Source organism: Sturnus vulgaris, chromosome 4, assembly GCF_052056855.1.
Source record: "Sturnus vulgaris isolate bStuVul1 chromosome 4, bStuVul1.hap1, whole genome shotgun sequence".
In the NCBI taxonomy this organism is placed as follows: domain Eukaryota; kingdom Metazoa; phylum Chordata; class Aves; order Passeriformes; family Sturnidae; genus Sturnus; species Sturnus vulgaris.
In genome coordinates this window covers 32,082,487-32,110,371 of record NC_142246.1, presented here as the reverse complement: position 1 = coordinate 32,110,371, position 27,885 = coordinate 32,082,487, and the positions used below count along the sequence as shown (strand labels likewise).

General features: G+C 42.3%; 1 protein-coding gene across 1 annotated transcript in view; it reads left to right on the top strand.

The window, feature by feature from the left end:
- The first annotated feature begins 79 nt into the window (after positions 1-79).
- The window catches only part of STOX2 (storkhead box 2), a 142,726-nt gene continuing 114,920 nt past the window's right edge, over positions 80-27,885 (top strand). Inside the window, exon 1 of the mRNA XM_014880469.2 lies at positions 80-452. Within this exon, the coding sequence (XP_014735955.1) occupies positions 80-452 (373 nt within the window). The remainder of the gene's footprint in view (positions 453-27,885) is intronic.

Below are 27,885 nucleotides of genomic sequence, written 5' to 3'. Positions count from 1 at the left end.
AGGTATGTCCGTGTCCCGGTCCGTGCCCATGTCCGTGCCTGTGCCCGTGCCCGTGCCCGGCAGCGGGCGGTGAGCGGCCATGCCGCGTAGGGCGGAGAGGTGCCTGCAGATCGCCCCGCACTCCCTGGCCATCGTCCTGGACGCCGCGGCCGGGGGGCGGCCGGGGGCCGACGGTGCCGGCGGTGCCGGGGCCGGTGCCTGTGCGGGGCCGGCGGCGGAGCTGGGCCGCCACCGCATCGGCTACGAGATCTTCGCGGACTTCAAGCGGGAGAACATGCAGCACTTCTGGGACCGGCGGGCCACGGCGGCGGTGGCCGAGACCTTCTTCCTGGGCTGGATCGACGAGCAGGTGCTGCTGGTGCAGGGCAAGGAGGAGCACCTGGAGGTGCTGCGGCAGGGCTGGGCGCGCCGCTCCCTCAAGCCCCCCAGCGGCTTCCACATCAAGTGCCTGGGTAGGTGCCGCCGGGCCGGGACCCGCGGAACTGCCCCGGGGCACCCGCCACAGGTGCCCGGCGGGCTCTGGGAGCGGGGCTTTAGCTCCCAAAAGTGGGTGTGCGCGGAAGGGGTGAGCCGGGACGGGAGCGGTGGCATTACGGGGATGTGGCTAAGTGGCGCTCTCCGGGAGAGCTGCCGGCCGCGGCTGTACGGTTGGTTGGAGAGGTGCATTCCCCTCAGCGGGCGGGGGTGAAAACATAAACTGGAGAGTTGGAATATACTCCCTGCAGGATGAAATGCCCGCTGGCCTCACATGGGCCGGCTCCGCCCGCAGCGTGCTGCCGGGGCTGCTTGGCTCGGGAGTTAAAAGTTCTGTTTAGTATTTCCAGGCGTGCTAAAACAGTATTTTACTTTATATTCGGCTCTGCGTGCTAGATCAAACTTATATCCCAGCGTTGCTGTGACTGGCGAGTAGTAAGCAGTAAGAGATGAGTAACATGCGGGTTTTTGCAGGTGGCTTTTGGGGCTGTAAATGGCAAGTCTGTTGTGCTGTGGTGGGCTGAAGTTTCAAGTTCCAGTGTGATTCCCTAAGGGAATCCCATCAGTGTGCAGTGGCCTAGGGCAAAGCACACCTCATCCTGAATTTTCTCTAGGAAATGAAAAAATCCTAACATGGAGAGCAAAACTGTTTCAGCACATTTTTTGACATGGAAAAAAACAAACAACATGGCCAAGAAACCAACCCAACCCCTCTACCACCACCCCCAAACCCTAAAGATATAAAGCTGTGGCTATTTGGTGGGTATACTGGAGAGCTGTGAAGAACAACAGAGGAGAAGTTTTTCTTAGGATTTAAGGCACCTCAACATTCATCACAGCTTGAAACATGCAGTTTCTCTTGTAGAGAGAAGGAAAATTGTGAGAATTTGCTTTATTGCTGGCTTAATTACTTGCTATGGCTGCAGCAGTGGTGATGAGGCAAACTGTCTTTTCCTCGTGTGCAATTTGTATCATCTGTGTCCTATGCAGCAGGCACCATGAACATGTCACAAAGCTAGAAAGGCTCTCTCTGTGCTGGGAGTTTCAGATCCTTAAAACAGGATGCTTCCATGCATTTATTTTTTTAAAAATCAGCTGAGTAAGGTTTCTGAAAAGAATAGAACATGAATATTCGATGTTTCCCAGTTTCCTGTTTTTAATCTGGCTTTTGAATGTTTTTAGCTGCTTTTATCCTTTTGAACAAGCAATGCAGACTCTTATCGTTTCTAGTTATTAGCAGTCTCGCAAAGTTGTCAGACACTTGTCTGCCACTCACTATTTCCCCATCAGACTTGAATATTACCACGTTTTTCTGTGCTGAGAGGGAAGGTCAAGACAAGTTGCCCTGTTAACAATGAACTGATGGACCTTTTTTTCCTCAAAATAGCAAATTTTCCTTTGAACCTCAGATGACAAGACAGTGTTGCCGAGCAGTGGTTAATCCTGTTCTGGTGATAGAAAAGTTTTGTGTGGTCCACCACTATTTGGAGATGGGAAGAAGTTGGGCAGTGGTTAGTGCTGGCTGCTCAGCCTAGCTCATCTGGGCTTTTTGGCTGCAGTTAGATGGAGTATGAAGAGCTTTTGAATTAGCCCTGTCACCTGATGGAGTATCAGGGTCAGTGTTTGATTTTTGGGGTGTTCCTGGACCTTGCTCATTGGGTGACATTCCTCAGCCTGTGCTCCAGGAGGGCTGTGGAAAGGTGCATTCTGACCTTGACTTTAGTAAGGCCACCCACGGAATGTAAATAGGTCTTTGTGGCCTATCTTAAAATATGGAAACAAAACTTTTGCTAGAAGTTCATGTTAATAAGTAAGCTTACTGGTGTGCAAATAATGTGCATTCCTTTGGGGGGTTATCTTCGCTGCAAATTTACAAAAGACTGGAGCCAGAGTTTTTCATTTGGCTTTAAAAATAGCAAATGCCTCTCAGCATTTGATTAAAGGCTATGAAAGAAGAGCAGGGACCTGTTGGAGTCTTGCCTGCTGTGTAGTGTCTTAGTCGTGCTAAATATGATGGGAGGAACTGATTGATTCACCTTTACTTTTTTCCACTGTTTTTTTTTCCACTCCCAGAATGATAATTCAGGTCTTGTATCTAAGTAGATTCAACTTGCATTACTGTAAAGTTAAAGAATTGTCAAAATATTGGGCTTGGCCTGTGGGCATGAACATCTGCTTAAATGCATGTAATTGTATTTTCAACATAATTAGGTACCTAATGTGTGAATGGCTGTGACTTATTGAAGAACTCTTTCACACTTTTGTTTGCTGCTTTAATGAAAGAAAGCAGATAACATACATAGACAAAAAGTCCTAGTGCTTTTCAGCTTTAAAAAATGTGGTTGGTATCTCAGGCTGCTAGGAAAACCTGCCTGCTGGGAGTTGTAGAATAGCAATATTTTACTCATGTTAATAAATAACTGGTAGGGTTAAGGGGAAAAAATGCCACAGTGTTTTTGATGAAGGTGACATTGTTGTTTTCTCTTGCTCTGGTACAGCTGGTAGTCCCCATGCTGTGGTGGGAATAGGGGTTGCCGTGCCTGTACGTGGAGGCACTGACCAGGGGCCTTTCTCTGCACCTCGGGGTCATTGGAATAACTGGACAATGCTATGATAGGTTGTTGGGTTGGTTCTTGTCTCATTTCTCAGCTGGCTGTCTCTTTGCAGACAGGTGGGGGCAGATTTCTGCCTCACCTGCCCCTGGAATCGAGCTGGGATGGAGTAGCTCGATGACCAGCTGGGTGCCCCAGGGTGGTGTGGGGGGAGCATCCCAACCTCCTTCTGCTGTGTGGCATGGGACAAGGGACAGAAGGGTCTCCCCAGCTGCACAATCGCCATGCACAGGCAGCAGTGAGCCTTGGATGACACTTCCCTTCTCCTGTATTAAGTGCTAACGTGACCCAGAAATCACAACTGCAGCCTGACTTTCAAACCTCTGCTGATGTTGCTGGTGTTTCTTTATCATTGTGGTACAGAGCCTTGGCTCTGGTGGGTTGTGGTGGCTGTGGAGATAATAACTGGAGGAAAAAGTAGCTGGTGAGGAGGATGGAATACTAAACCTCTAGTGTGCATAGCATGTTTTCTGCTGCTGGAATTGTAAAATGTAAACTAGGAGAGACTCACTGCTGAATAGTCTTCTCACCTTTAAGTCACCCTGGCTTGATAATGAAAAGTTCATAAAAGTATGATCTGTAGTTAACAGGGACTGGACAGTCCTATTGTGCTCAGCGCAGGTGTACTTGAGCTACAAAGTGAATGGATTAAAATTCACATGAGATTCCAGTGTCTGAAGATTTTAATTATAAAATTAGACATTAGAATTAAATACAGCAGGAATATGAAGCACATGAGAAGTTTGCTTATAGTGCTGACATCTTAGGGCTGGAGGGTACTGGGGGACGAAGTGATTCATGTGTGACTTTTAAACTTACTCCGCTGGCAGTTTTTTTAAACTAAATGGTTACACTATAAAAGCTTGCTTGGTGACCAGTTTTGCAGTGATCAAAGTTACTCAGATATTAGGAAATTGTTGGGTGTATCGAGGTTTTTAAGTTGGCAGATGGGAAACTTTGGGAAACATAAAGTAGTCTTTGAATAAACAGAATCCCCAAACCAGTGCTTGCTTAATATGTTGATTTAGGGGGTCAGGGAAGTCTTATGCAAATCTATAAGTCCAGTGATGAAATTGAATGTCTTCGGAAGCTCTCTTGTAACTTTGCAAGACTTTTGCAACTTAAGTCTTTAATAAGCGTTCGTATTTTAATAAGATTTCGTTTTCTGACACACCTTCCATTTGCACTCACTAATATTTGTCATCCTGCAAGCTGTTTTGGTTTTATTTAACCTTTCAGCTCTTCTGTGCTAGGTGCTGTCAGTGTAGCAGCATGTTCCACCTCATTTTCATGTCTTCATTGCCTTTTGTGTTCCCAGATGAGACTTCTTTCTGTATCTCTTGCTCTTGATTTCTGTGTCATGGACAATGGGCATCTTTGAGAGGTTTTCATACGCTTCGTGGAAGGGCCATGCCCTTTTGTAAAGATTGCTTGAAAAGAAGTGACCAAACTTTATAATAACCCTTTGGCCATGCCTACAGCAATTTCCCCAATTAGAAGCTGATGTTCAGATGGAGTTTTAAAGAAATGTATGTGCAATAATTAAACTAACTAGCAAGAGTTATAATTCAGCAAAGCCAGCAGGGCTGGGGTGTTGTGCATTGTTCCTGCTTGGCCAAGCGTAGGGGGGAAACTTTTTTTTGCCACGCTGGTAGTTGGAGCTAAGTGCTCCCTTTCTTTTCTCTCCCTGCCATATCCTCTCATGCCACCAAAAAAATTAAATTAACACCCCACCAAGTTTAAGTTCCGTAATTTTCACAGTAAGTTTTGCCATCATTAGTGGATGATTACGGTGAAGTGTAGACTGTTGGACATTAAATGTTATTCATCTATAGACATTTATAAATAATTAATTCCTTTTTTTCCTCCCAATTATCTCCTTTATGTAATGAAAATTTCTTTTCAGAGAGGGAGCATTAGGTTTCATAGTAATAAAACCTCTGATGACTTTACCACACACTCAACTACACCTTTTGTATGCCTTGTGGTATTACCATGGAAAATTCAGTGGATTTAAACTACACTTTTTTTTTCTCCTTCTCTACCACTCCAACCTAGAGCCAGTTAGAGACTCACTAAGCACTTTTTGTATCTGTGAGGTGGCTATTGCAGCCTGAATAAAAAAGGAGTAAACTTAAGCTTATGGCCAGGATAAAGTGGTTATGAATTTACTCCCAACTCTGAGTAAAGAACTTCTCTGCTCACAAGTGTTGGGTTGGGCCTTTAATGTAATTTGTAAAAGCAGCTTTCAGAGGCTGGGGAGACAGAGACAAGAGCTAAATGACTATGGACTGCATATAAAGTGCCTGATTTCTCAGTATGTGGTTTGTGCTTGTGTTGTGGGAACGAATTCTTAGAGTCAGAATTGCTTTCTGCTCTTTAAAGAAAACTGTGGATGGCCTGCAAGGCTAGTGCTAGTCATCAAAAATGTATTGTGAAAGTGAAAAAAAAAACACAAGGGAAGGAAAGATATGGCCTGTTTAATTTCATTTTTTCTCTGAAAGCAGCTTCTCTTGAACAAACCAAGTCAAATACACAGATCTGTGGTATTCATTGTGCAACTCAAGGGAAGGATTTATAAGGTTAATAGGCAGCTAGTACTGTCTCCCCACCTCCTTCCTCCCCACAAAGAGCACCATTGTATAGGAAAGCATCTTTTCCGGTGGCAGATAAGTCATCCAGCCTTGCACGTTAAGTGCATGCTCTGTGTGAAAAGCAATGCTGTCAGGGAACCGTGGTGGCCTAGAGCAGCCCTTGGCCATGGGGCTTTGACAAAGCAAGAGATCTCTCACTCTCTCCATCTCTTTGTTTGTGCATGAGAGTCTGGTCTTTAATGAAATGCTCCTCTTTCCCTTCTTCAAAGGGCCCTTGTCTTTGCTGGGGAGCAGCACAGTGGGTGTGCACTAAATGAAGCCCTTGTCAGGTGTTATTCTCAGCACTGAAGGGGGCTCCCGGGCTGCCAGCATCATGTGCCACCAGTCACTAAACCACCCTTCCATCTGTTCCACTCTTTCTTTTTACATAGTCATTTTTGGATTGAAGAAGACTGAGGTGAATGAGGTGTCCAGGGGCCATGCAATGGATAACATGGAGCTGCTAGTCACAGGCACCTCCATCTTGCCTGCTCCTTTTTACCATTCTGTGGCATGAAAACTCAGTTCTGTTTTCCCTTTGTCCATCTCTGTAATTTGCTAGTAAGAGGCATGTTGTTAAATACTTGTCAAACTGTAGTGGTTTTAGTTGACAAAGTACAGACCTTCTATGCGTGTTGCCACAGTTTAAAATTTTACTTTATATGAGTTCTGATTCATAGAATGGCTTGGGTTGGAAGGGACCTTAAAAATAATCTCATGCCAAACCCTGTGCCATGGCCAGGGAACCTTCCACTAGACCAGATTGCTCAGAGCTCCATTCAGCCTGGGTTCCAGGGATGGGACACCCATAGCTTCTTTTGCTAACCTGTTCCAGCACCTCACCACCCTCACGGGAAAGAGTTTTGTCCTAGTATCTATGCTAAACCTACTCTCTTTCAGTTTAAGGCCACCTCCCTTGTCCTATCACTACATGCCCTTGTGAAAAGTCTCTTTTTCAGCTCTCTTGCAGGCCTCCTTTAGATACTGAAAGATACTAGAAAGCCTCTCCAGAGTCTTCTCAATCTGTCCCTACAAGAGAGGTGCTCCAGCCCCCGAGAGAAATGTGCATTTAGTGCACAGAGAAGGGCTCTAGGAAGGGTCAGCTGTGTCTGAAAACACTGCTGTCCCTGGGCTTGACTGCAGGTTTTTGTTTCAGCTCTTTTGTAAAGGCAATGATAACAAAGTTGGCACTCTCTCCCAGCAATTCTGGTGCTGTTTCCTCAGGCCATGATTTTGGATGGTAACTCTTCTCCTCCTTTCTGCAGGCCAGGAGAATCATAGTTTGTCCCCCAACAGGATTTGCCAAAGCATTACCACATTCTTGTCTGCATTTTAGCCACTCTTTTGAAGAGTGTAGCAGAAAAGGTACAACCCAGGTGGATTGGGCGTCCTCCAGAACTCCTGGCATCAAAGACTGCCTCCCAAGCAACATCACTCCTTCCCTTGGCTACGGCAAACATGACAGGCAGGCTTCTCTTTTCTTTTAGTAGTCAAGGAAAGCTTGAAGTGTTCAGGGAAAATAAAAGCTGCAACCAGATGGTGGTTTCCTCTGCAGAAACTGAGGCTGTGAAATGTGAGGATGGAAGGAACTTCTTAATGGTTTTCTGCAATAACAGAAATTTAACAGGGTTCTGAAAATTCAGGCTGTCTCCAAACTTTTTCTTCTTTGTTTTCAATACAAAAACATAAATGTTTTGATTATTTTCTAATGATGTTGACTGCTGGGAATGTTATTGCAGTCTCTGGTTTCCAGTATTGAAACTGCTCCCTGGGTGGGCCTGATCTGGAAAGATTTTTAAGAATATTATATGCAAACATGCTTTCTTCTGTCCACTATACTTGATCCCTCTATTTATGACCTGAGATTTTACCTGAGACCTGTGATGAGAAGTATCTGAATGTAAAGAATGTACAAACACATATTTTGATGAAACAAAGTGTTTTCATGTTGATATTTGAGCAGGTCTTCACGCCTCCTTTTTAAATTGGGGTCCTGTTCTGAGCCAATTGAGTAGCAATTGAGCATGCATTCAAAGGTCAATAACTACACAGGGAATCTGAACAGGGGGTCTTTTAGTTGCATTTTTTTTTCTTGTAACAGAAAAAGAATGGTATAATATTACCATCAGCACTTAAGCTGTATTTGGTTTTCTTATGAAAGCAAGTTACTATTCTGTGCACTAAATTAATGCACAGATTAGTGACTTCTGTAGTGTATTTTCTGGAGCTGGATATAATCCATGTAGTATGAAACTTTGTTCTTGCACATGAGGACAGGATGGGGTAGCAAAATAGCAGAAGTTGGAGTAAAACACAGCAGCCTTTTAGCTTAACCTTGAATTCCACCATCCGATAATTAATAAAGACATGCAGGTGTGTCAAACACTTCTCTTTTAGAAGTGCAAACCAATTCACTTAAGCTCTGGGAAACAACTCCAAATCTGATTCTTTACAGAATCTGTATACTGTGACTGTGGAAAATGCTTCTACCTGAAGAGCTTGGTTTGGGTGTATTCCAGAAACTTTAAAGCAATTTTTGGTAACTGTTAGTGTTTCAGAGAGTATATATGCTGGCTCATGCTTGTCTTTAGAGGAGGATGAGAATGCTGAAGGACCCATTTCTGGCCTCAGTATGAGGAATCTCACTGAGAAAGCAGAATGGCTCTTGGATGACCCAATGGCTTTCACAATTACATGGCCTAAACCACAGTGGCCTGTAGGACTGGGCTGGCCATGAGGCAGGTTGATTCCTTCTTCTGGTGCCAGCAGAAGAGCAATAAAGGTGTGTGCTGGGGCTGGTTTGTGGCTGAGCAAGTGTCTCAGTTCCTGTGTTGGTAGCAGGGCAGTTGCATTGCTGTGTCCATCCTCATCAGTAACTCCTACTCATTTGCTGCCTTGCAGTTGCATGTGCTGCAATGTCTTCTCTCACAGGGTATTCAGAGACTCCTGGGAATGAGTGAAACTGCAAGGGCTGTATTTCTACTGGAGCTGTAAAATTTGCAATGTATTATTATCGGTAGAAGAAGCTGGGTGCTGTCAGTGTAGCAGAGTCTTAGATATTATTGAGGGGCTATAAAATGATTGTTTCTTTTTTAAAAATTGAAACATTTTTGTTCTTTAAAAAAGCCCTATTGCAAGTCTAGCAAAACCTTCAGTTAAAGAAGAAAAATTCATATTCACTTTTTCAGATTATAGTTGCATTTCCAACTTTGGCCGTAATATCCATGAATATCTTTCTGTGTGCAAAGAATATGGAAGAAATAGATTTCTGGATGCAGCAGCCTTTCTCCAGGTCATTGGGAGAAAGGCTTAATGGCCTAATAAATATATCATGTCTACTTACCTTGTGTTAACAGTATCCTTGGGTGCATGAGGTTACAGAGTCCTGCTACTGTGCCAATAGCAGTGCATACAGTTTATTATTTATGTCCCTTTACAGAGATATCAACTTGACGTAAATAGGGTTTATTATTGCCTGTTAATTTATTGTGTTTGAATTCTAAAGAAGTGACTGAAGTCATGTAAGCTCCATGTGATGTTGCAGTGAACTTCTGTATGTTTGGTGGGGCTTTTTTGTAGTTTTGGGGGCGAGGGTTGGGTTTTTTGGGACAGTTGTTTTTTTGTTTCTGTTTTTAAAATTGCTTTACTTTTAGGGGAGGTGTTTTACTCAAAGGATTCATGATGTGGTTTTTGGATGCCAATAGTCCTCAGCCTGCCCTTGAGCCTTCCTGCCACTCTCCAGCATGGAACTGGACCATGTCCTTGGCTCCCACTCTGGCAGACCAGCATTAAATGTTTGCTCTCCTGCTTGTGTATATTGCAGGGCTAGTGCCCAAACAAGTTCCCTTTTCACTGACAGATGAAATAACAATATCTGGCATTAAGAGAAAGCCAAAAGTTTTCTTTGGGTTTCCCTGAAGGGCCTCCTTTGTCTCCACCATCTCTGCTCAGGGAAACCTGTACTCATTGCTAAATCTGAAGGTGCTGTTGAGATGCTCTGGCTGTGAAGTCAGGAGTAGGTCAGCACCCATGTGAAGATTTCCATCCACTTGGTGTGTCTGCTACTCCTGGTAAGGCTTTGCAAGTAGTCCCTGTCCAGTGGGGTGGTCCAGGCTGATGTGGGCAATCTTGAGAGCACAAAGCAGAAAGTGAAACCTCCACCGTACCAGGAAGGAGGGTAGAGAAAGGGGGTCCTGGTGGACTGTCCCTTACTCAGTGTTTATATGGCTCAAAGGAGGAGAAAATTATGGACAGCTGAATGAACCTGAACAAATGTTTACAGGTGCCTGATAACACCTTGTCTGGCTGTGGGAAGTTAGCAACTCACCTGGGCTATAGAGATGTCCTAATTAGTCATATGCTCACAAGGTGGTTTAACCAGTTGAAAACCAGGATTTTAAGATGTATTTTAAAGCAAATACAGTATTTAACATAATAGTCATTATTAGCAGAAGAGGTTATTTAAAGTAAATAAAAGAGGGAAGGAATTTTCTCCCTGGTTTAGTCATAGTAAAGGGGGTACATTCACCCACCATCCCTGAAATGGGGACGGAAAAAGCTTTGAGGACACTAAACTTTGCTGTCATCATTGCTGGTTTATCACAAGGATTCTATTGGATAAAAAGAAATATCTTACTGTGTTACTGATTGAAAAATAAATCCTAGGCAGCTTGAAGGAAAAATTACGGTTTTGTGAGAAGCTGCAGAGAAGAGAAGTCACAAAGGGCTAAACAGTAGATAAAAAACAGGGAGATGAAAAATAACTCCAAATCTGCAATCTTAGGTGTTCTAGAAAAGATTGTTTTTCAAACAATTATCTTCAAACCAGATGTCAGCCTTGGAGGGAGTCCTCTTTTATGGATTTGAAAGTCTGGAGAGTGTGGGAGACCAGAAGAGAAGGGAAGCCAGCCAGCCTTTTAGTAAAATGAACAGGTAATCTTGGACATAGTGCTTCATGTGGTCAGGAGGCAAGATTGATATGTGTCAAGTCTGCTCTTTTTTTATGAAAAGTGGAGACTTTAATTGTACTTAATGCATTTTCTTAGGAGGTCTAGCTACATGATATCTCCATCTTTTGGGGGATTGGGACGTGTCTGCAACATAGGGAAGGAAGAATGCAGGGCTCATAGGGCCATGAAACTTTGCAGTGTTTCTTGAAGAAATTTTCTATGCTTAAGTATTCCCTGCTGGAAGCTTAGGGCAATTTTCAGCTGAGCTTGCTTCATATAGACATGTGTGAGGGTGTATATAGTGTTTTAAGTGCTGTATGAACAGAGGTTTTCTGTTACTTTGACTGGTCTTGATTCAACAAGGTACAGATACCCACACGTGGTTATAGTAAGTTGAGTCTGGAGGGAGGACTCACATTTTTGAATACAAGCACATAATATATTCTTGCATTTGCCTGACTATTGTTAAGAGATTTGCCAGAGGAATCTCTTCCTGATTAATTCCAGAGTGGGTCATCCATGTCTAAACCAGGAGCCCTTTGAGAATTAAGCTTGGGAATTCAAGACTGGTACTCTTTACATTTTTATTTTGATAGATACAGTACTCTGAGAAATAAATAACAGAAGAGCTTACCTAGCTTTTGTAGGTGACTTCAGGAAAATATGAGGAGGAAGTACTAATTAATAATTCAATAAAAGTATGAAGAAGAAGTCTTAATTAATACTCTGTTAATAGAGATAAAGTCATAAAAAGTAGGCAACTTGACCTACAATCATTCTGATTTCTTTCCTTTGGTAGGAATTAGTTGCTATCATCTTGTCATTTTTTATTTATGGCAGTGGCTTGTAGCCTTTAGCTTATAGATTTCTTATTAATTCAAGGTCTTTGGTTTTGTTTCCAAGGTATTTTTCTGTTGTTAGTTTGTCTTTGCTAGAGTTGTACAGATAGAGCTCATCAGTGAAGCTGATGCCAAGTAGCTGTTGGAAGATCAGTAGGGACTTGCTTCTTGGCTGCCTTTCAAGTGCAGTACAGCTGTAAAATGTTTTAGTGTCAGAATCACTACATCTATCATTGTTCTGCTTTTCTCTGTCAATAACTAGTCTCATTCAATGACATATTTGTTCTTAAAGGGGGAAAGCAGATTCATCTGTATGCCAGCACATGAGCATTTTCAATTTTTCTGCTCAGATAATCATTGGGCTTCAGGTTTCAGTGGTTACTTTAATTAATCCCAGTGATGTCTTTCCAGTCTCTTCAATGTTTGTGTTGAGAGAAAGGCTGAAACATATCCTGTCTGTTGGGAACCACTAGACACCAATCATCTGGTGAGAGGGAAGAAAAGTGAACTACAGTCTTCAGTGTTGAATTTTGTGATGAGTGACTGGGGTAAAAAGGAAATAATTTTGTCAAAACTTTACTTAGGACGATATTTAACAACTGGGATGTGTTATTTCATTTTTTCCTTTCTTTTTGTGCTGGGAGCACTTTTGCTTGTTGGCTTGCATACCCACTTGGGTCATTTATGCTGCCTCCTGTCCTGGTGAGTAACAATCCACTAGTGTGATGATCCTCACCTTTCTTTAGTTTGCAGATTGCTGAATTTCCAGTGAAAATACAGCAGGTATAAGTGGTGCTTTTCTCTTTTATCTTTTTGTGGACCATTTGGGAAAGAGTACATATCACTTGGGTACCTGCAGACCCCAAGCTGAAAACTCCTGACCTCACCAATCCCAGCATTTTACACCTGAATTTGCAGATACCTACAAAGCTGAAGCTTGTGCTTCCCTACCAGTACGCTGCATACTTACCAGACTTTCCATTCAAATAATTCACAATTTATCATCTATGATAGCTACCCTGAGCCTCAGTGTTTGCTCTGCACCTTTTCCTCATCTTTTCTTCAAGGACGTCTGTGGTGGTAACTTTTGGAGCAGCAGGGATGACAGGAAGTTTGACTGCAGGCTGGGAAGCTTGGTCCAAGCATTGTTCCTTGCCTTGTGTTTGAAAGGACAAGTCTTTTGGGGCAGAGAACTTGGTGACTCTGTCACATTGATGTGCTGGGCACAGTGCTGAGCTGGGGCTAAAGTCCTTAGGTGCTCTCACAGTGCAAAATCTTACATAATAATACACATATATGAGGTTACTCATGAATGAGAGGTAATCTGTAAATAGGCAGCCAGGCAAAGAATTCTTGCTGAAAACCTGCCTGGATTTGCTTTACCTGTTTTCTCACCACTTGGGCAATAATAATTACTTTTTGTGGCAGTCCTCAGCCTGCTCCATGAATGAGTTGCATGCATAAGTCTTGAAGGCTTTAGCAAAACTGTGGTGAGTTTGCAATCACAGATACTTAGATATGTGTTTGGCTTGAATCTGGAGCCATAAATGTGTAATAGTTCATAAATGGTTATCCTTGCTTTATTGGCTCCAGTTGTTAACTATGAAAATGAGAGCAGGGCCCAATAGGTCAATAGGTGTAAGAGGAGACCCTGTCCCAGTCTGTGGTCTTGTACTTTTGATATCTGACATGTAAAAACTACCTGTGATTGCAAAGAGGGGAACTGGAGCTTCTCATGGTTTATATGGTGTTTCTTTCAATAAACTGCAAGATAGTGATACTTGTGTGATGTTACCTGTAGCTTTTAGTACTGTATATGTATATATATGTACTATATATATGTTTCCTACTGATAGCAGGAGTTAAAAGGTATTTTCAGTGAAATGAGGAATAGAGATGCTTGAAGCTAGAGGAACACAGGAGAAAAAGAATATATGAAATGTAGACTTGGCACTTTGTCTGCCTTCTCACAGGCTTGTTCTTTCCTAAATGTAGTAAGAAAAGAAGAAATTTGTCCCTCAAGGCATCCCTGCATTTTCTACTGAAGCATGCTTGTCAGTGCAGTCGTTTTAAAGTTTGTCAGTAGGGTCTCTTCTCTCTGTGGCAATGCCCGGAAGTGCATCTGTGGAAGTGACCTACTCTTGTCCTGCAAAAGCAGAGGTGGAAAGAGAAGTGGCATCTTGTGGGATATCTTTCTTTTCCCTTCCTGAAACCACAGGTCTCAGTGCTTCTGCAAGATGACTAAGGTTTCTTTCAGCCTTGGGCTCCTTGATTTTTCCTGCATGTGTTTCAGCTGAACATAAATATATCTGAGTTAGTTTTGAAGTAGCCAGCACAGGTGTGGTTTTGTGGTTTGCATTCTTCAACTCCAGCAATAATTATGGTTTTCAGCAGTGTCTAACTCCCCTTGCTGCTTAGGGAGCCTTTGATGAGCTGCTGAACTCAAGAGACTTGAGTTCCTAGATTAAAGCCAGCTCGGGCTTATCCAGACTGCAGTGCTGGGATACGGTAACTCTCCTTTACAAACTGAGCTATTGCAGTGAATTCCTCAGGGCTTTTTGCTTCCTGCCTTTTGAATTTCTTTTTCTGTGAACTTAGCAAGTGTGGCTTTTACCTTTATCCATGACTGACCTTTTCTCAATGCTATCTCTCTGCTTAAAAGCTCCTACCAGCATGTAAGCTCTTGTCATCTTCTCCAGCAATGGCTTTGTGCCGGGATCACACCAGTCTGATAAAGTGCCCCGAACAGCCTGTCCCTTCTCAGCCTACCTGCCTCAGTGCTTGCAGCATCATCGTTCTTCTGTTAGCTCTGCTCTACCTGCTTGTACAAAATCCACCTTCTTCAGAGACACTTTGTCTCTCCTGATAGCTCCAGAAATTTCACTGACTGCATTTGGTGCTAGCTGGGGCTGAGCCTTCAAAAGTTGGCTCTTGGAATAGATATGGTGATACTATGTTTTGAAGTCAGACCGTGTGTTTTGTAAAGCGCATGTTTTTGATCCTTAAAAACATGAAATGGTTATGGCATGATGCCAAACAATGTGGGAAAAATGGGGTTGAGACACCAACTCATCTGCTGGGGTGTACTGGGGTAGATGTAGGAAGTGCTTGAGTCCATCCGTGGCAGTGCTGTCCCTAACTTGCCTTTTTTCTTTCTGTTTACATTTCATTGAGGAAGGCACACGTCCATTTCCAGATTTAACTGCAGTATTATAGCCCTCCTTATACTTGGCAGGATCTGAACTTCCCTCTGTACCTGCACTGGACAGTGATTTGAGCTGGTGTGGGTCAGCACCAAGGAGGTCACACAGCTTTTCCCTGACACGGGGGCGCACAATGCGCCATCTCAAAGGCAGAAACCTAACCTGGAGTGAGGAAAGAGGAAAAGAGAGTTCAGGATAAATTGCTATGGACCTGCTACCTGATCTTCTCTGCATTATAGTCTTCAAACAAATATGTGTGGATTCCTAAGGTAATTTTTGTAGGAAGAGACCTCCATGGGTCTCTGGTCTGACCTCCTGCTTACAGCCATGGCATTGGGTAAATTGTTCCCATCACCTGGCTTGTAATGCCCTGCTGAAGACAGCAGCAGCTAACAGCAGCTCTGGTGGATCTTGTGGATGATTTCCCCAATTCCCACATGCTTTGCTGTGGACAGGTCCTTTTGGAACTTTGGGTCCTGCCTAACAGGTTCCCCTGGTCCTTCTGCCTCCACTTGCTGTGTGTAATGGGGACCCGGGAGCACCCAGTGCCATCTGGCTGTCTCTTCCACCCACGCTGTTTGGACACTGGCTTTCTTCAGGCAAATGGAGGATACCTTTTTGAATGCAAAGCTCTGAATGGGATTAGGCAGGTGTTGCATTTAGCTGAAATGTGTTTGTCTGAAAAAAAGAAGTGTAACTCCTTCCCCAGCCTGCCTCAGATAGATTTCTGTGTTTTGACAGATCCTTAAGGTGATTGACAGACCTATAGTTGCCAGCAGCTTTTTATAGGAGCTTTTCTTACCATGCTTGTCTTGGGAAATACATTTTTTAACCACGTAATCCATGTTTTAAACTTTTTTTTTTTAAAGTCTCAGCAATAGCTAATTTAGATAATCTTAATAGATCCTTTGAAATGTCCAGTAACCCTGCCCTTTCTTTCATTTTAAATGCTGAGAAGTTAGGTTGCAATGACTTGGTGACTGGAAGTTAAGGAAAACAAATAATCAAGTGTTTTTTCTTCCTCTCATAACCTCATTTTCCCACTTAGTTTGTGACTTTTCTGTCTGCAGTTGACCTGCTCCTTGTCCAACCACAGTCTTTTTACTCAGCTCATTAAATAATGTTTTTCATCAGAGTTTAGACTATCAAACTACTCTTAGACAACATTTCCTTCTTATCTCCTTTCTTTATTCTTACCTCAGCTGTGGCAGAAACCACTTAACGAAGGCTGCAGGCCTTGAAGTTGGTCTCAGAATAGAGGGGAGGAGGAGACATTGACCATTCATACTTTTTTCAATGTTTCTGAAGTCTGACAGATACGTTTTGTGCTGTGAAAATACGTGGTTCATTGACTTGCAGAGAATTCACTGTCTGAATAAACAACTTAGAAAAAAAAAAAGAAGACCCTAGATACATATTTTTGCATGGTAACATCAGTAAACCCACAGAAGACATAAAGTTTTATGAGTGTTTTGGCTCATCTGCTACAATTTCTAATACAACAGATCTATTAACCTGCTCTTGGTAAGATTGGCTGTGTTCAGTGTGCCTGGTCAGTGGATTTGGGCATCCATACCACAGCAGATCTGGAAAGAGTCTAAAGGAAGAAGCAAAGTAGATGGATGATGCTTGTGCTTTTAGAAGGTGTTACTTAAATCCTGGTGGGTTATTGAAGGAAGCAGACTTGGGAACTATAGACCTTCCCATCCCACTTTTGGAAAGATCCAACTTTTGTTTCCATCAGTGGGAATTTCCTTCTGATAGGTGTTAGAAGGTATTTTCAGTGAAATGAGAAATAGAGATGCTTCAAGCTAAGAGGAACACAGGAGAAAAAGAATGTATAAAACATAGACTTTGTACTTTGTCTGATTCTTCTAATACCCATTTCCTCACTTTTCTATTATCTTTTGCACAAACTGTAGCTTTCTTTGTGATGCTCTAAGTGGCTGTTTTCAGTGAATTGTAGAAGGAACGATGGAATAAAATTAGGCAATTCTCTGCTCATATGTCCTAGTTACATTTAAACAATTGAGAAGTTTATATGTGCAAGCAAATTTTACTGCCAACTGAGCAAGATTATAAACCTTTTCTGATGGTGTAACTCATACAAAATACACTGCCCAAAGCGTTGCTAGAAATGTGATATAGTGGCATTTGCAAGCCCAGGCTAATATACACAAGGTTTCCTACATTTCTAAATGCAAAATCTAGAGTTGCCTATCTGACTAATACATTGGTAAGGACATGCCTGACTTTATTAGATAGGATTCTGTGTTTTGACTTTATTAGATGGCACTTTTTTCTTTTTTTCCTGACTAGCTAGCAGTGTCTGGGTAAGTATCTCACACTGTAAGCTCCTGACTTCTTCAAAGTAAAAGCATCATTCTGTTTCGTCGGAAATTTGCAAAATCTATTACTGTGCATTGTAAACAAGGAGGGGAAGATACAGATGTTATGTTAAAAGGATTATTGTTGATGCAGTCCTTTCTTTCTACTTGTCACTCATTTAAATAACTTCCTTCCCCATCCCATGTTTGTGTTGGATGTCAGGTTGTCTGTTAATGTTTGTGGTGGTGGCCTGGGCACCCACACTCCTGGCACTCATGACCAGGAGTTCATGCTGATGACTGGACAATGCTGAGAATGCAGATGCACAACAAATGCAATTAAAATGGCTTTTTTCCTTTTCAGAATGTGTTTGTTAGGTATATTTAAAGGCAAGGGTGTGAATTATCTTCGTAACTACAGTTAGGTTTATTTTTTTTTTCTTTGAAGGTCACAGCTTTTCTATTGCAGGAGTTCTAGTATTTTTTCTGGCTGACCAGCCAACTGGACCAAAGGTTTTTGCTCAGCCTTTTTTAGGCAGCAAAGTACTTGGGTTTTCTGTCTAAAGAATAGGAAAATACTTGAGAATATACTCAAGTTGATAACAAAAAAGATAAATAGAATAGAAATGAATAGAACAAAGACAGGAACTTAAGCTTCCTCTTTGATTTTTGAAACTTACAGTGTTTTGCCACTGAAACAAACTTTTGGTTTGAACTTATATATATGCGTAGGAGTTTTTTCCCAATAAACTGATGGTTTAAGAAATAGGTAATAAAATGGAAGATGGTAGGATACCTGTCCTTGCATCTTTTCTAGCTTTCTGGCTTTTTAAAAATCGGTATTCTTGAGGTTTGAAGAATCACTTTTGCATGTAGCAGCTATATTGTGGATGCTGACTGAATTATGACTCCTGGGAGAAAATGAGTTGAGCAATTATGTTTTTCTGTTTGATTTTTTTTTTTTCTGATGTGAGGATCTGAGAACATCAAATTAAATTATTAGGAGGTAGGTCTGAAACAAACAAAAGAACTGTATTTTCAGAAAACATAATAAAACAATGAATAAGTAATGTCTTAGACTTTTTGTATCCTCCATATCTTACATGGAAATTTCTCATTAAAAAACCTGAACAAGAGAACAGCCTTTCCCCCACTAAACCTGAAACTTTTCTCTTCAAAAGTAAATGGATACATTTACAGGAGAAAAATTTGGCATGCACAAGAACTTCTTTGTGTGCTGCCAGACCATTCCTGGCTCCCCCTGTGACAGATTTGGAGCTGACTTTTGTAGCCACAGGTGGCTCCCAGCAGAGTTCACGGGAGCTGTGTGTGGAGATGCTCCTTTTTCTGCTCTGTGTTGGGCCAGTGGCTACTGACTACCCACCAGGGCCAGGGTAAGTACCTGGCCTGTGATTTCGGAGCCGTGCGAGTTTGGCTTGGCTGAGAGGTGGGCAGTGGGCACAGGAGACAGGGGGGCCCTCCTTGAGGAAAACCAAAGCACGGGTGCATTGAGCAGAGGCTCCCAGCCTGGAAATGCTGGTTTGAATTCCCATGGTGGGTTGAAGGGGGTCAGTGCACTGGTATGCCGCCTATTATACGATCTTACTTCTACTTTTACAGACGCATCATTTTCTTCATCTGATAATTTGCTTCAAGGACCAGAAAAGTGAGTTTAAGGAATTTGCCCCCATTGCTGAAAGAAAAACCTGGGGACCTCCCAGGAGCTCATTATAGAGTTGTAAGGACCTACATGAAGCCAGGGGTTCTTGGTGTCAGGGGCTCCTTACAAAAGGAGATGTTTGCTACAGTATTGATTTCAAAATGGGCTGTTTTATTTAAAAATGCTGAGCTTGGAACAAACTGAGTTCAGCACATTAGTGGTTTTTGGGTCCTGATCTCTTCAAATGCCAGAAGAGGAAATGAAATGCCTCTTCATAGGGATACTTATAATGACTGTCATGTTTACTCATGTGAATATTTTCCATAGCATGACCATGAAGTACAAATATTTGGAATAACATGCAAATCTAGGGAAGTGTAGAGAATTCTTTTGTCACATCTGTTGAATATCATAAGCAAGACAAGAATAACAGTTCATTAACACCTCTAATAAAAGAAGAAAATACTTTATTGCTAACTGTGTGATGTGAAATTATTTGATAATTAAAAATATACTTGCTGAACTCCTGTGGAATACAAAGTCTCATTTAGGATTTTTGCTCATTTCTGATGGTTGCTTAGGATTTTTTTTTTGTTTGTTCGTTTGAGGTGTCTTTTGTTTGGTTTTGGTTTTTGTTGTTGTTGTTTTTAAATTTTTCCTGCTGGACAATTCAGCATAGCAAATGACATAGCATGAAACAGTCATAGTGGGCTTTTTTTCTATTGGTGTCACTACTTAAGATTGCATCAGCCAGTAAGAATCACTTCCCAATTTTGGCTTGTTGTATAGTGCTGTATGCAACAGGTAGTAGAAAGGACAGAAATAGCTGAGTCCTCTATAAGTAATGTATTTCCAAGCAGCAAGATGCTCCCTTGAGAGAGGCCTTTCTACACCAACTCATGTGATGGTTTGAGAAGCAGTTACTTGGAAATCTTCCTCTACCCAAATCTGCTCAAGAACTGATTGAACAAGATGTGCTGAGCTGAAGCAAGAGCTTGTCAGTGTGCTCCTGGGACTTACCTAGAGCAGACACAGCCTATAATGGTGTGTCCCCAAAAATTGCTTTGTCAGCCCTAGAGAAAACAAACAGCTGAGCCATGCATATCCAAAAATGCCAGATATAGTGGAGACAGAGGTAGAGCTCACTTCCATAGACTGGGGAGCAAGGTCCAGCCCCTGTTGGGTGTTGGCAATTTGTTGGGATGGTGAGAGGGGAAGATGAGCATGTTAGGGACTGCACTCTTAGTTGCTGTGCTTGTGTGCAAGACAGACTGATGACAGCTTTAGTAATAAGGCTTGCAGATGTTGGTGTGGCGGACTGAGGAGAAAGAAGAAACGTTGGAATATTTACTGCTTTGCAGTTGTTTTGCCTTGTTATGGTGGCTTCAGCATTATTGAATATTTTTCTAAAAATCTTTACTTGTACCTGCCAGTGTGGCTCAGCCAGACCAAGTCTTACAGTGGCAAAGCACCTTGTGAAATGCTAAATCCTAGGATAAATCTTTAAATCCCATGAGTGCTTTGGGATAGCCACTCCCTTACACTTCAGTCTCCTGGGCAGTGCACCAAACAGGTTGTTGACAGAATATTTATTACACTGATACCTGCAAACACGAAGTAAGATTGCATATTAAAGAGGATTTATGCTGCGACATGCAAGGAAATCTGGTCTTCAAGCTTAAGAAAACTAGAACTTTCAGAAGCAAATTCTAATATCAGAGCTTAGTCCTTTGCGTGATCTGGTTGACCCAGCCAACCAGATTGGTGGCAGAGAGACATCATCACTGTATGGGTGATGTCTGGTGTTAGTGTTATAGAGAACAGAGGGAAGAGAGAATGGAAAGAAAGAAATGGGACAGAAATAGTAAAAGTGAAGAGAACATCTGAGTTATAGGTTCATTTGGAGAAGAAATCCAGTGTAAGTCATCCTGTGGATCTTGTATGTGTGTATATGGTGGTGGCAGTATGTCCTGATTGTGGCTGGAGTTTGGAGGCTTTGGCATCTGTGTAAGCAGGATGTCAAAAAGATTGTCTGCCTAGAAGATTTAGAAGTAATCTGTAAGCATAATGTGATATTGGATATAGAGAATTTATTGATCAAAATGTGAACAGACTAGGCAGGAGTGTCTTCTTGAGGACATGAGTTTTATCACTGCATTTTGGATTCCCATTCTTCTCTTCTTCCAAACTATTCTTCCCCATTAAAAAGCTCAGATGAGGTAAGATGTATGAGTGTGGAATCCATAGAGTTTCCTTGCCATTGTGTAAGGTTGCTTTGCTGTGTATTTTGGAGGATTTATTCCTGTGGTGTTCTGCTGGCATTATGGTAGTTGTTCTTTGCTTCTAAAATAGTGGCAGAATGTTGTAAAAGCAGGCCTTTATCTTTGCTGTGGGTAAACTTTATTACAGAGCAGCACTCCAGCCTGCATCTTCCTTTGCATTAAACTACATAAACGTACTGGCTTCACCCTCCTTCTTGCTTCTCTCATAAGTCGGACTTTGATCTTGGAGGTTTTTTCCAACATAATTGATTCTGTGATTCTGTAATGGCTTTGTCCAGCTTATTAGTTGCCTTGTGGAAGCAAAGGTATGTGTGTCTTGCTGGATGACTGGTAAAGCCTAACTCATTTTGCTCTAAGCTATTTCTTGGGTTTATGTTACAAAAGGTAAACCCATTTGACGCAGCGCAGAACAGAGGGTCAGCTATTACGGGTGTAATTATCCCAGTGAAGAATGCAAGGTGGTTAAGTGCTGCTGTCAAGCTGGGCTGTGTTTTAGACCTATCTGACAGGAAAAGAAAGCTAAGAAATAGCTGTATTTTTCTCCCATGACCTTTTTTAAAGGTGATACAGGACCTTACTCCTGCTTTTTCTCTCCTGCAAAATACATATATTTTGTTTAAATGCTGATCCCACAGTCCTGTGAGCAGTTTCAGCCTGACAAGGAATGCTTGATGTAATCTTCTGAAATTAGACATGTAGGTGTGTTGTGCTTATTAGCCTGCTAGTGGCCGTTTAGCTATTTTATCTCAGTTATAAGAGTGTTACCAGGAAAGGAGGAAGAGGAGGTGGGTCAGGAAGCTGAAGCTGGATCCAAGGCAGGATGTGTTTGGGCCTGTGGATGGGCAGTGCCTGTAAGTGTCCTCTAGCTATCAGACTACGTTTATACTGAAAAATGACATTTTTGGTTCCAAGACATTTATTTTGCACTGTTATTTGAAGAGGTTTCTTGCCCCTTGGTGTAAACTTCTGCATAACTCTCGTCAAATCACCCCCATTAATGCACAGGGTCTTTCGGTCAAACTGAGATAAAGCATTTTCCTCCTATAAAATTATTTGTTTTCCCACACAGAGAGATGACAAGGTGCATGGAATTTAAATGTGATCTGCAGAGTGTGTCTATTTGATTTAAAGTATTTTGTTTCAGGATCTCACAAAGACCGTATTTTTCCCTGTGAGTTATGACTGACTCTTTAGGCCTCGAGAAAACAAACTGTGTTTTTGTTTCAATCTTCTTCATCTACAAAATGAAAATAAAGTTGAAGACTGTGTTGCATGTCCTTCTACTGTTTTGGCGTTCCCTTGGAGTGAATTTGACAGGGATGTTGATGGAGATCTCTTGAAAATGGCTGGTGCTCTCTGGATCACTGTTTGTACATTCCTGGAGGATCTGCAACTAACCCAATTCAGAATTTCCCCAAGAGATTGGGAAATCCCTTCTGTCTAAATTAGTGCACTTGGAGTGATGGAAGTTTATTTGTAGGGGTAAAATGACCACCCCTTTAAAAGTAACTGGTAATGTCATCAAGGGAATGGTGTTGTAGTATCCAGTAGTGATGAGGAAGATAAACCAAAGCAGTCCTTGCAGAGAACATGCAGAACAGTCCCCTTTGCTGTGCAGAAAAACAGACAGCCTTGTGTTACTTGTAATGGGCTAGACAGGGCCTTGTGCCAGAAATTAGTGACGGTTTAAAGAACCAAATTTTGCTTCTGAATGGGGCAATAATTGTGTAAATGAGATTTTTGAATTGTTTTAAAAATTATTTTAACAAGTGCCAAGTGAATTCTTTTCTCCTGATGAAATTGAGGACTGAATTGTTTCTGGTAGAAAATGAAACCCTATTTCTATATGGAGGGGGAGGGGACAGAGTGAAAAACCCATCAGCAGGTCTCTGCTGAGGAAGGAAGCTCACTGTAGGTGTTGTTGAGGAAGGGGTGCCGCTCCTCATAACTCAGAGGAAAGGGTGTGAAATGTGGTAATAATTGTAGGAAATAATTGTTGTCGTTGTTCTGGCTGGACTGTGCCCTACACAGCAAGGGGAAATAAACACAGATCTCTCTGAATCTTGTTACTGTGCTGGTTTAGTTTCATGGTGCAGTAAGAAAGGAAATTATGAAGTAAAAGGGAGCTTGGCAGGCTTTGGTTTTCCTCTGCAGAGGGGTGGGAAGGAGAGTAGAGTTTAATCGTACCTTGTAAAATATGTGTGTTTGGTCTGAAGTATTTCAGGCTCAGGCAGAAGGTGAAACACCTGTATAAACTCCTGACTTGTGCCTGACTTGGGTTATGTCTGTTTGGAGTTCTGATATCAACGATAAATAAAAGCTTTGGGGTTTTTCCTTTGTCTTCCCTACAGTCTTTCTGCTGGGCATGAGGAAACTTTTTTCCTTGAACTTTGATTTATCTTCAGATCTTTTCTGTCTCAACACTCTTTCTTGGCCAGGCCACTGTGACCTTTTGCCATCTGTGTTTGACTGCTTTGCTTTCAACTCTCCTCCTTCCTTATCCCCTGATCCTCACTGACCTCTCCAGATGTCCTGCTGGCCCTTGATTCAGTTCTCCCTGTCCTTTTTCTGGGCTGTCCTGCAGATTTCTGTTTGCTCTTGCCCGTCCAGTCCCTTGCCTGCTGTACGCCAGCCTGCTGCATGGTCTTGGCGACTCTTTCCATATTGCTCACCTGCTCTCCCTTGTTCATTGCTTCCCACTTAGCCTTTCATTGTATTTTCCTTGATGCTCCTCTCAGGAGCTTACTGGTGGTATGAGCCATTTCCTTACCCTCTGTCCCAAACACCTTTTCTCAATCCCTTCACAATTTTTGCCTGCCCTATCCCATTTGGACACACAGTGAGTAATTGTTCAGTCCCTTGCTCATCCCTTGCGTCCAGACTACGTGCAAAATCTGCAGCTACACACTTTCGAGGAAATCTAATTCAATTTTTACAAGCTCCAACCTTTGCAGGCTATAATTACCTCTTGCCATCATCACTGGGACGTGTTTCCCGCCGGCTCACCTGACGCAGGCACGCACGCACACACGTGTACATGTACCACATCCCTGTCTCTCCCAGGCCCTCAGCCTGTGCAGCCATCGGCTCACCTGCACTGGCTACTTGCTGTCGCTGCCCCTTGGCACAACTCTTCCAGCTGCTCCAGGCTCTACCTCATTTTCCTCCTGTCTGCCAGGTATTGTTCCCTGCGTTACCCTCGCCCATCAAGCTGGTGAGGAAGGGCTCGCTTGTGTGTGTCTGTGGTGTCCTTCTGGGTTGACTGGGCCTTACTTTTGCTACATTGAAATACCCCCAGTGGTTGCCTCTCCTGGATACCTTCACACCTTTGTGTGGAGATGCCATTTCTGTAGCATGTCCAGCCTCCGGTCAAGGCCCAGCCTTGACACAACTGCTCTGATTTCGTTGTTCCCCTTAGTCCTTCTTGTCTTGCCCTCCTGCTCTAAGGCAGGTGGGCACCTTTCTACATAAGAATGCTTCCACATTTTAGTCTAGCCTACGAAATAAGCATCATCCTAACTTGATACTGAAATATATTTTAACAGCTCTGGTGAACTTATCCCTAGTGTGACATTGCCTATCAGTGAGGTTAAATTCGTATGCTGACCATTGTAAGAAATGAAAAGAAAAACCCCAACCACTTCAGAAATTACTTGCGGAGTGTCTGCAAATTTATGGAGGACATAAAAAGTAAGCTTTCATGGAGAAACAGACTTTTGTCAACGTACCTGCTTTTTCTACTCCTGGATGCACAGTGAACATTGTCACCACTTGCTTCTTGGGTAAAATGCCCAAACCCTTAAGATACAGAGAGGAAGCCCCTGGATGTGAGGCATGAAGTAGTGTTGCTACATTCACTCTGGTTTGGGCATGCTTGCCTGATTTCAGAGTCAGTGGAGCAATCATGGTATGTCCTTTTGTCTTTTCCCTGCTTCTCCTTGGAGGCCCTCTGGCAGGTCTTCAGGGGTAGAACTTGCAATCCAGGATCGCTTGAGTCAAGATTTAAGAGCAGAAGCCCAAGAGAATGTAATTTTAAACATACAACAAATCTCTGTATATCCAGCCCATCAGCACAGGGCACCCATGTAAAGGCTTCCCTCTCCTGCCCTTCATCCCTTGGTTTATTTTCCTCATTTCTTGGTGTACATGAGTTAATTTACTTCAAGCAGTGGGGCAGCAGAACAAAGCAGTTTTCAGAGGAAACAAAGGCCATTTATATCTGGTTTTCATTTCCTTTTTCTTCTATTTGGTAAACTGTACAATATTTAATAACAAGACTTGCTCATTCTTGTGTCTCAGACTCTGAATTATTAAATCTCAGAATCTCTGATTCAGATAAAGAGTAATTAGTGTGTGCAGTATCTTCATGACACGTGCTGGAGATGTAATCAGGAACCAAGGTGCTGTTAGCAAGTGCTTTGTTAAAGGATACTGTGAAGTACCATCTTACCAGGAATGGAAAGAGCCTGTAGTCAAAGGAAAAAAAGCCCTCTTGGAAGCTGAGAGCTTTGGGAAGATGGGATCAGGTATGTGTAGTGTTAGAGACAGTGCTCATCTGCTGGGTTTATCCTTCATTAAATTTTCATCATAGATCCTCATAACATAGTGTCAGCAGAAACGGAGGCAAAGCTTAAGGGATTACACTGATTAATACGTGGATATAAGTTTTGGGTTTTGTTTGTTGCATTAGAGCTAAAGGAGTCATTTGGGTGCTTTACTTGGACTCATGCCCACGTCTAACCATATGGTACAGCAGTTGATGGAATGCAGATAATAACTTCATTTTCTTTGCTATTTAGGTTCAAACTTGTGCTAACAGGTCCCCTCCCAAGCTTTGTTTCAACCCACTAGGTGAACCTAATAGGCAAATTCCTCTCTGCATGCCTCAGTTTCCCCATACAGCAAACAGCAATAATAGTAATAATACACTGCTTCTCTTTTAATGTGTTTGGAGTGTACAGATGAAAAGCACCAAATACAAGCTTGCTATTTAATTATCTAGCCTACTATTGGTACTCAGTTTGTCTGACTGTGCAGTAGGAACACCCATGTTTGGGAAACCTGGACCTCCCATATCTGCTGCCAGCCTGCCCAGTTGGGCTGTGACCTGCAGCATGGCAAACACAACTGGCATTAGTCAGCTGGCCACTTCAAAAGGTAAGGGGGAGAAGGGAATGAAAACTTGCAGGGGAAAACCATGCTTCAAACCTGAATAAAGCAACCTTTTTCCTCTTCTGACGAGGGAGCCTGGATACACAGGCAGTGCCACTTCCTAGGTAATTTCAAGATATATTCATATTTCAAAAGAGAAGTGCGTCAAACCAGCTAATCCATGTAAACTGTTGTCATAGGTATGTGGTGAAATCCACATCTGTCAGCCCTGAGCAGTTGCTGTGTGGGTCTGGGTCAAGGCATATTGGTGTCTCTGTTTCCCTGGGTGGTATGGGAGGCAAGGTCACAGAGTGTGGGAACACCAATTTCTCTTTCCCTAGAAAATTGCTGGTGAATGACTCGTCAAATCTGGGGTCCTAAGGCACACTCTGTGAGTGTGAATAGCATGTTGTTGCTACTTTTTACAGGATTAAACTTATCCCAGGAGGAATCTGCTTTGGAGTAGACTTTAAAATTTGGAGGCAGGCTAAACCAGCCCCAGAGTGCTGATAGCAATGTGTGTGCTGTCTAGAGGTGTCCTGACCTTCTGAGAACAGGTGTATATATATATAGATAGACTTGTAATAGCTAATATATATACAATATCGATACCTATTTTGAGTCTTCCAGTTTAAAAGGAATATGTTTAAAGCTTGAAAATAAACATAATTTAGAAAAAAGTGTAATATGCAGTAATTATACTACGAATTGTATTGTACCATAGCATTACACTAATTCTACCAAGCTTACTTATGCCTTGGATTTAAAGAGTATCCAGTGTGTCCTGGTCTCACTGTAGAAACCACATGTAGGAGGGGACAGTTTCAAAATGCAAGACTTGCTGTCATCAGTTGTTCCTCAGTCTCCTGACTCTAAAGCTGCTCCACCTGAAAGTGACAGGCAATCACTTTAAGGGGTGTTGGAGGTGATCTTTAAAGTCATGTGATTTTTATAATGTTTTAAGGAACAACTTGACTGCAGAGTCACATGTTACTCCATGAAAATTTTGGAGAGATAACAGTGGTCCAAAATTTTTGCACAGATACAAACATAAGCACAAAGGTAAAATGAATATTTAAGTGTAAGTGGTTCTTAGTGCCCCTGAATTTACAAGCAAATAAATATTTGATTTCATAGCTCTTATTCAGTTTCTGCCAATAGCAGTATCTTCCAGTAACAAAGTTATGACCTCCACATAGAATGGAGAGCGTGGATTTCTCTTTTAAGCAGCTGAAATATATTTTTTTTAATGCAATCTGAGAAGTCTGACTGTTAGAGCATTCCAGCTGTCTGTGAGCTAGTTTCAGCCTAGCCATTTTCCTGTGCAGTGTGACCTACCTGACATATTATTTGCTCTTCCCCTTCTGCTTTTTTTCCTTTTCCAGTTTCATTGCTGTTTCTCCTGTTTTGTGGAGATGATGCTAATGATATCTTTTCTGTGTGTGTAAGCCACCACCTTCCCTCCTTTTGCTCCATAGAGCTGTTGTCTCTTCCATTGACTGCCACAGCTTTTATGTGAAATGAAAGTTATTAAATGTAAATGGTACCTCAACAGCAATTGAAAATTTTACTACATATAATGAAATTGTTTAGCTGTAAACAAGATGGAAGTGACCCTGTATTTGGTTTTATGCCATAAGCAATTGCTTTTTTACCTGAATGGCCTGAATAACTTAGATCTAGGTTCTGCATGTGGTCTGCAGGTGCCTAGGTCTTGAGAATTATTTGTGCACCAAGTAGTTCATGATGATCACA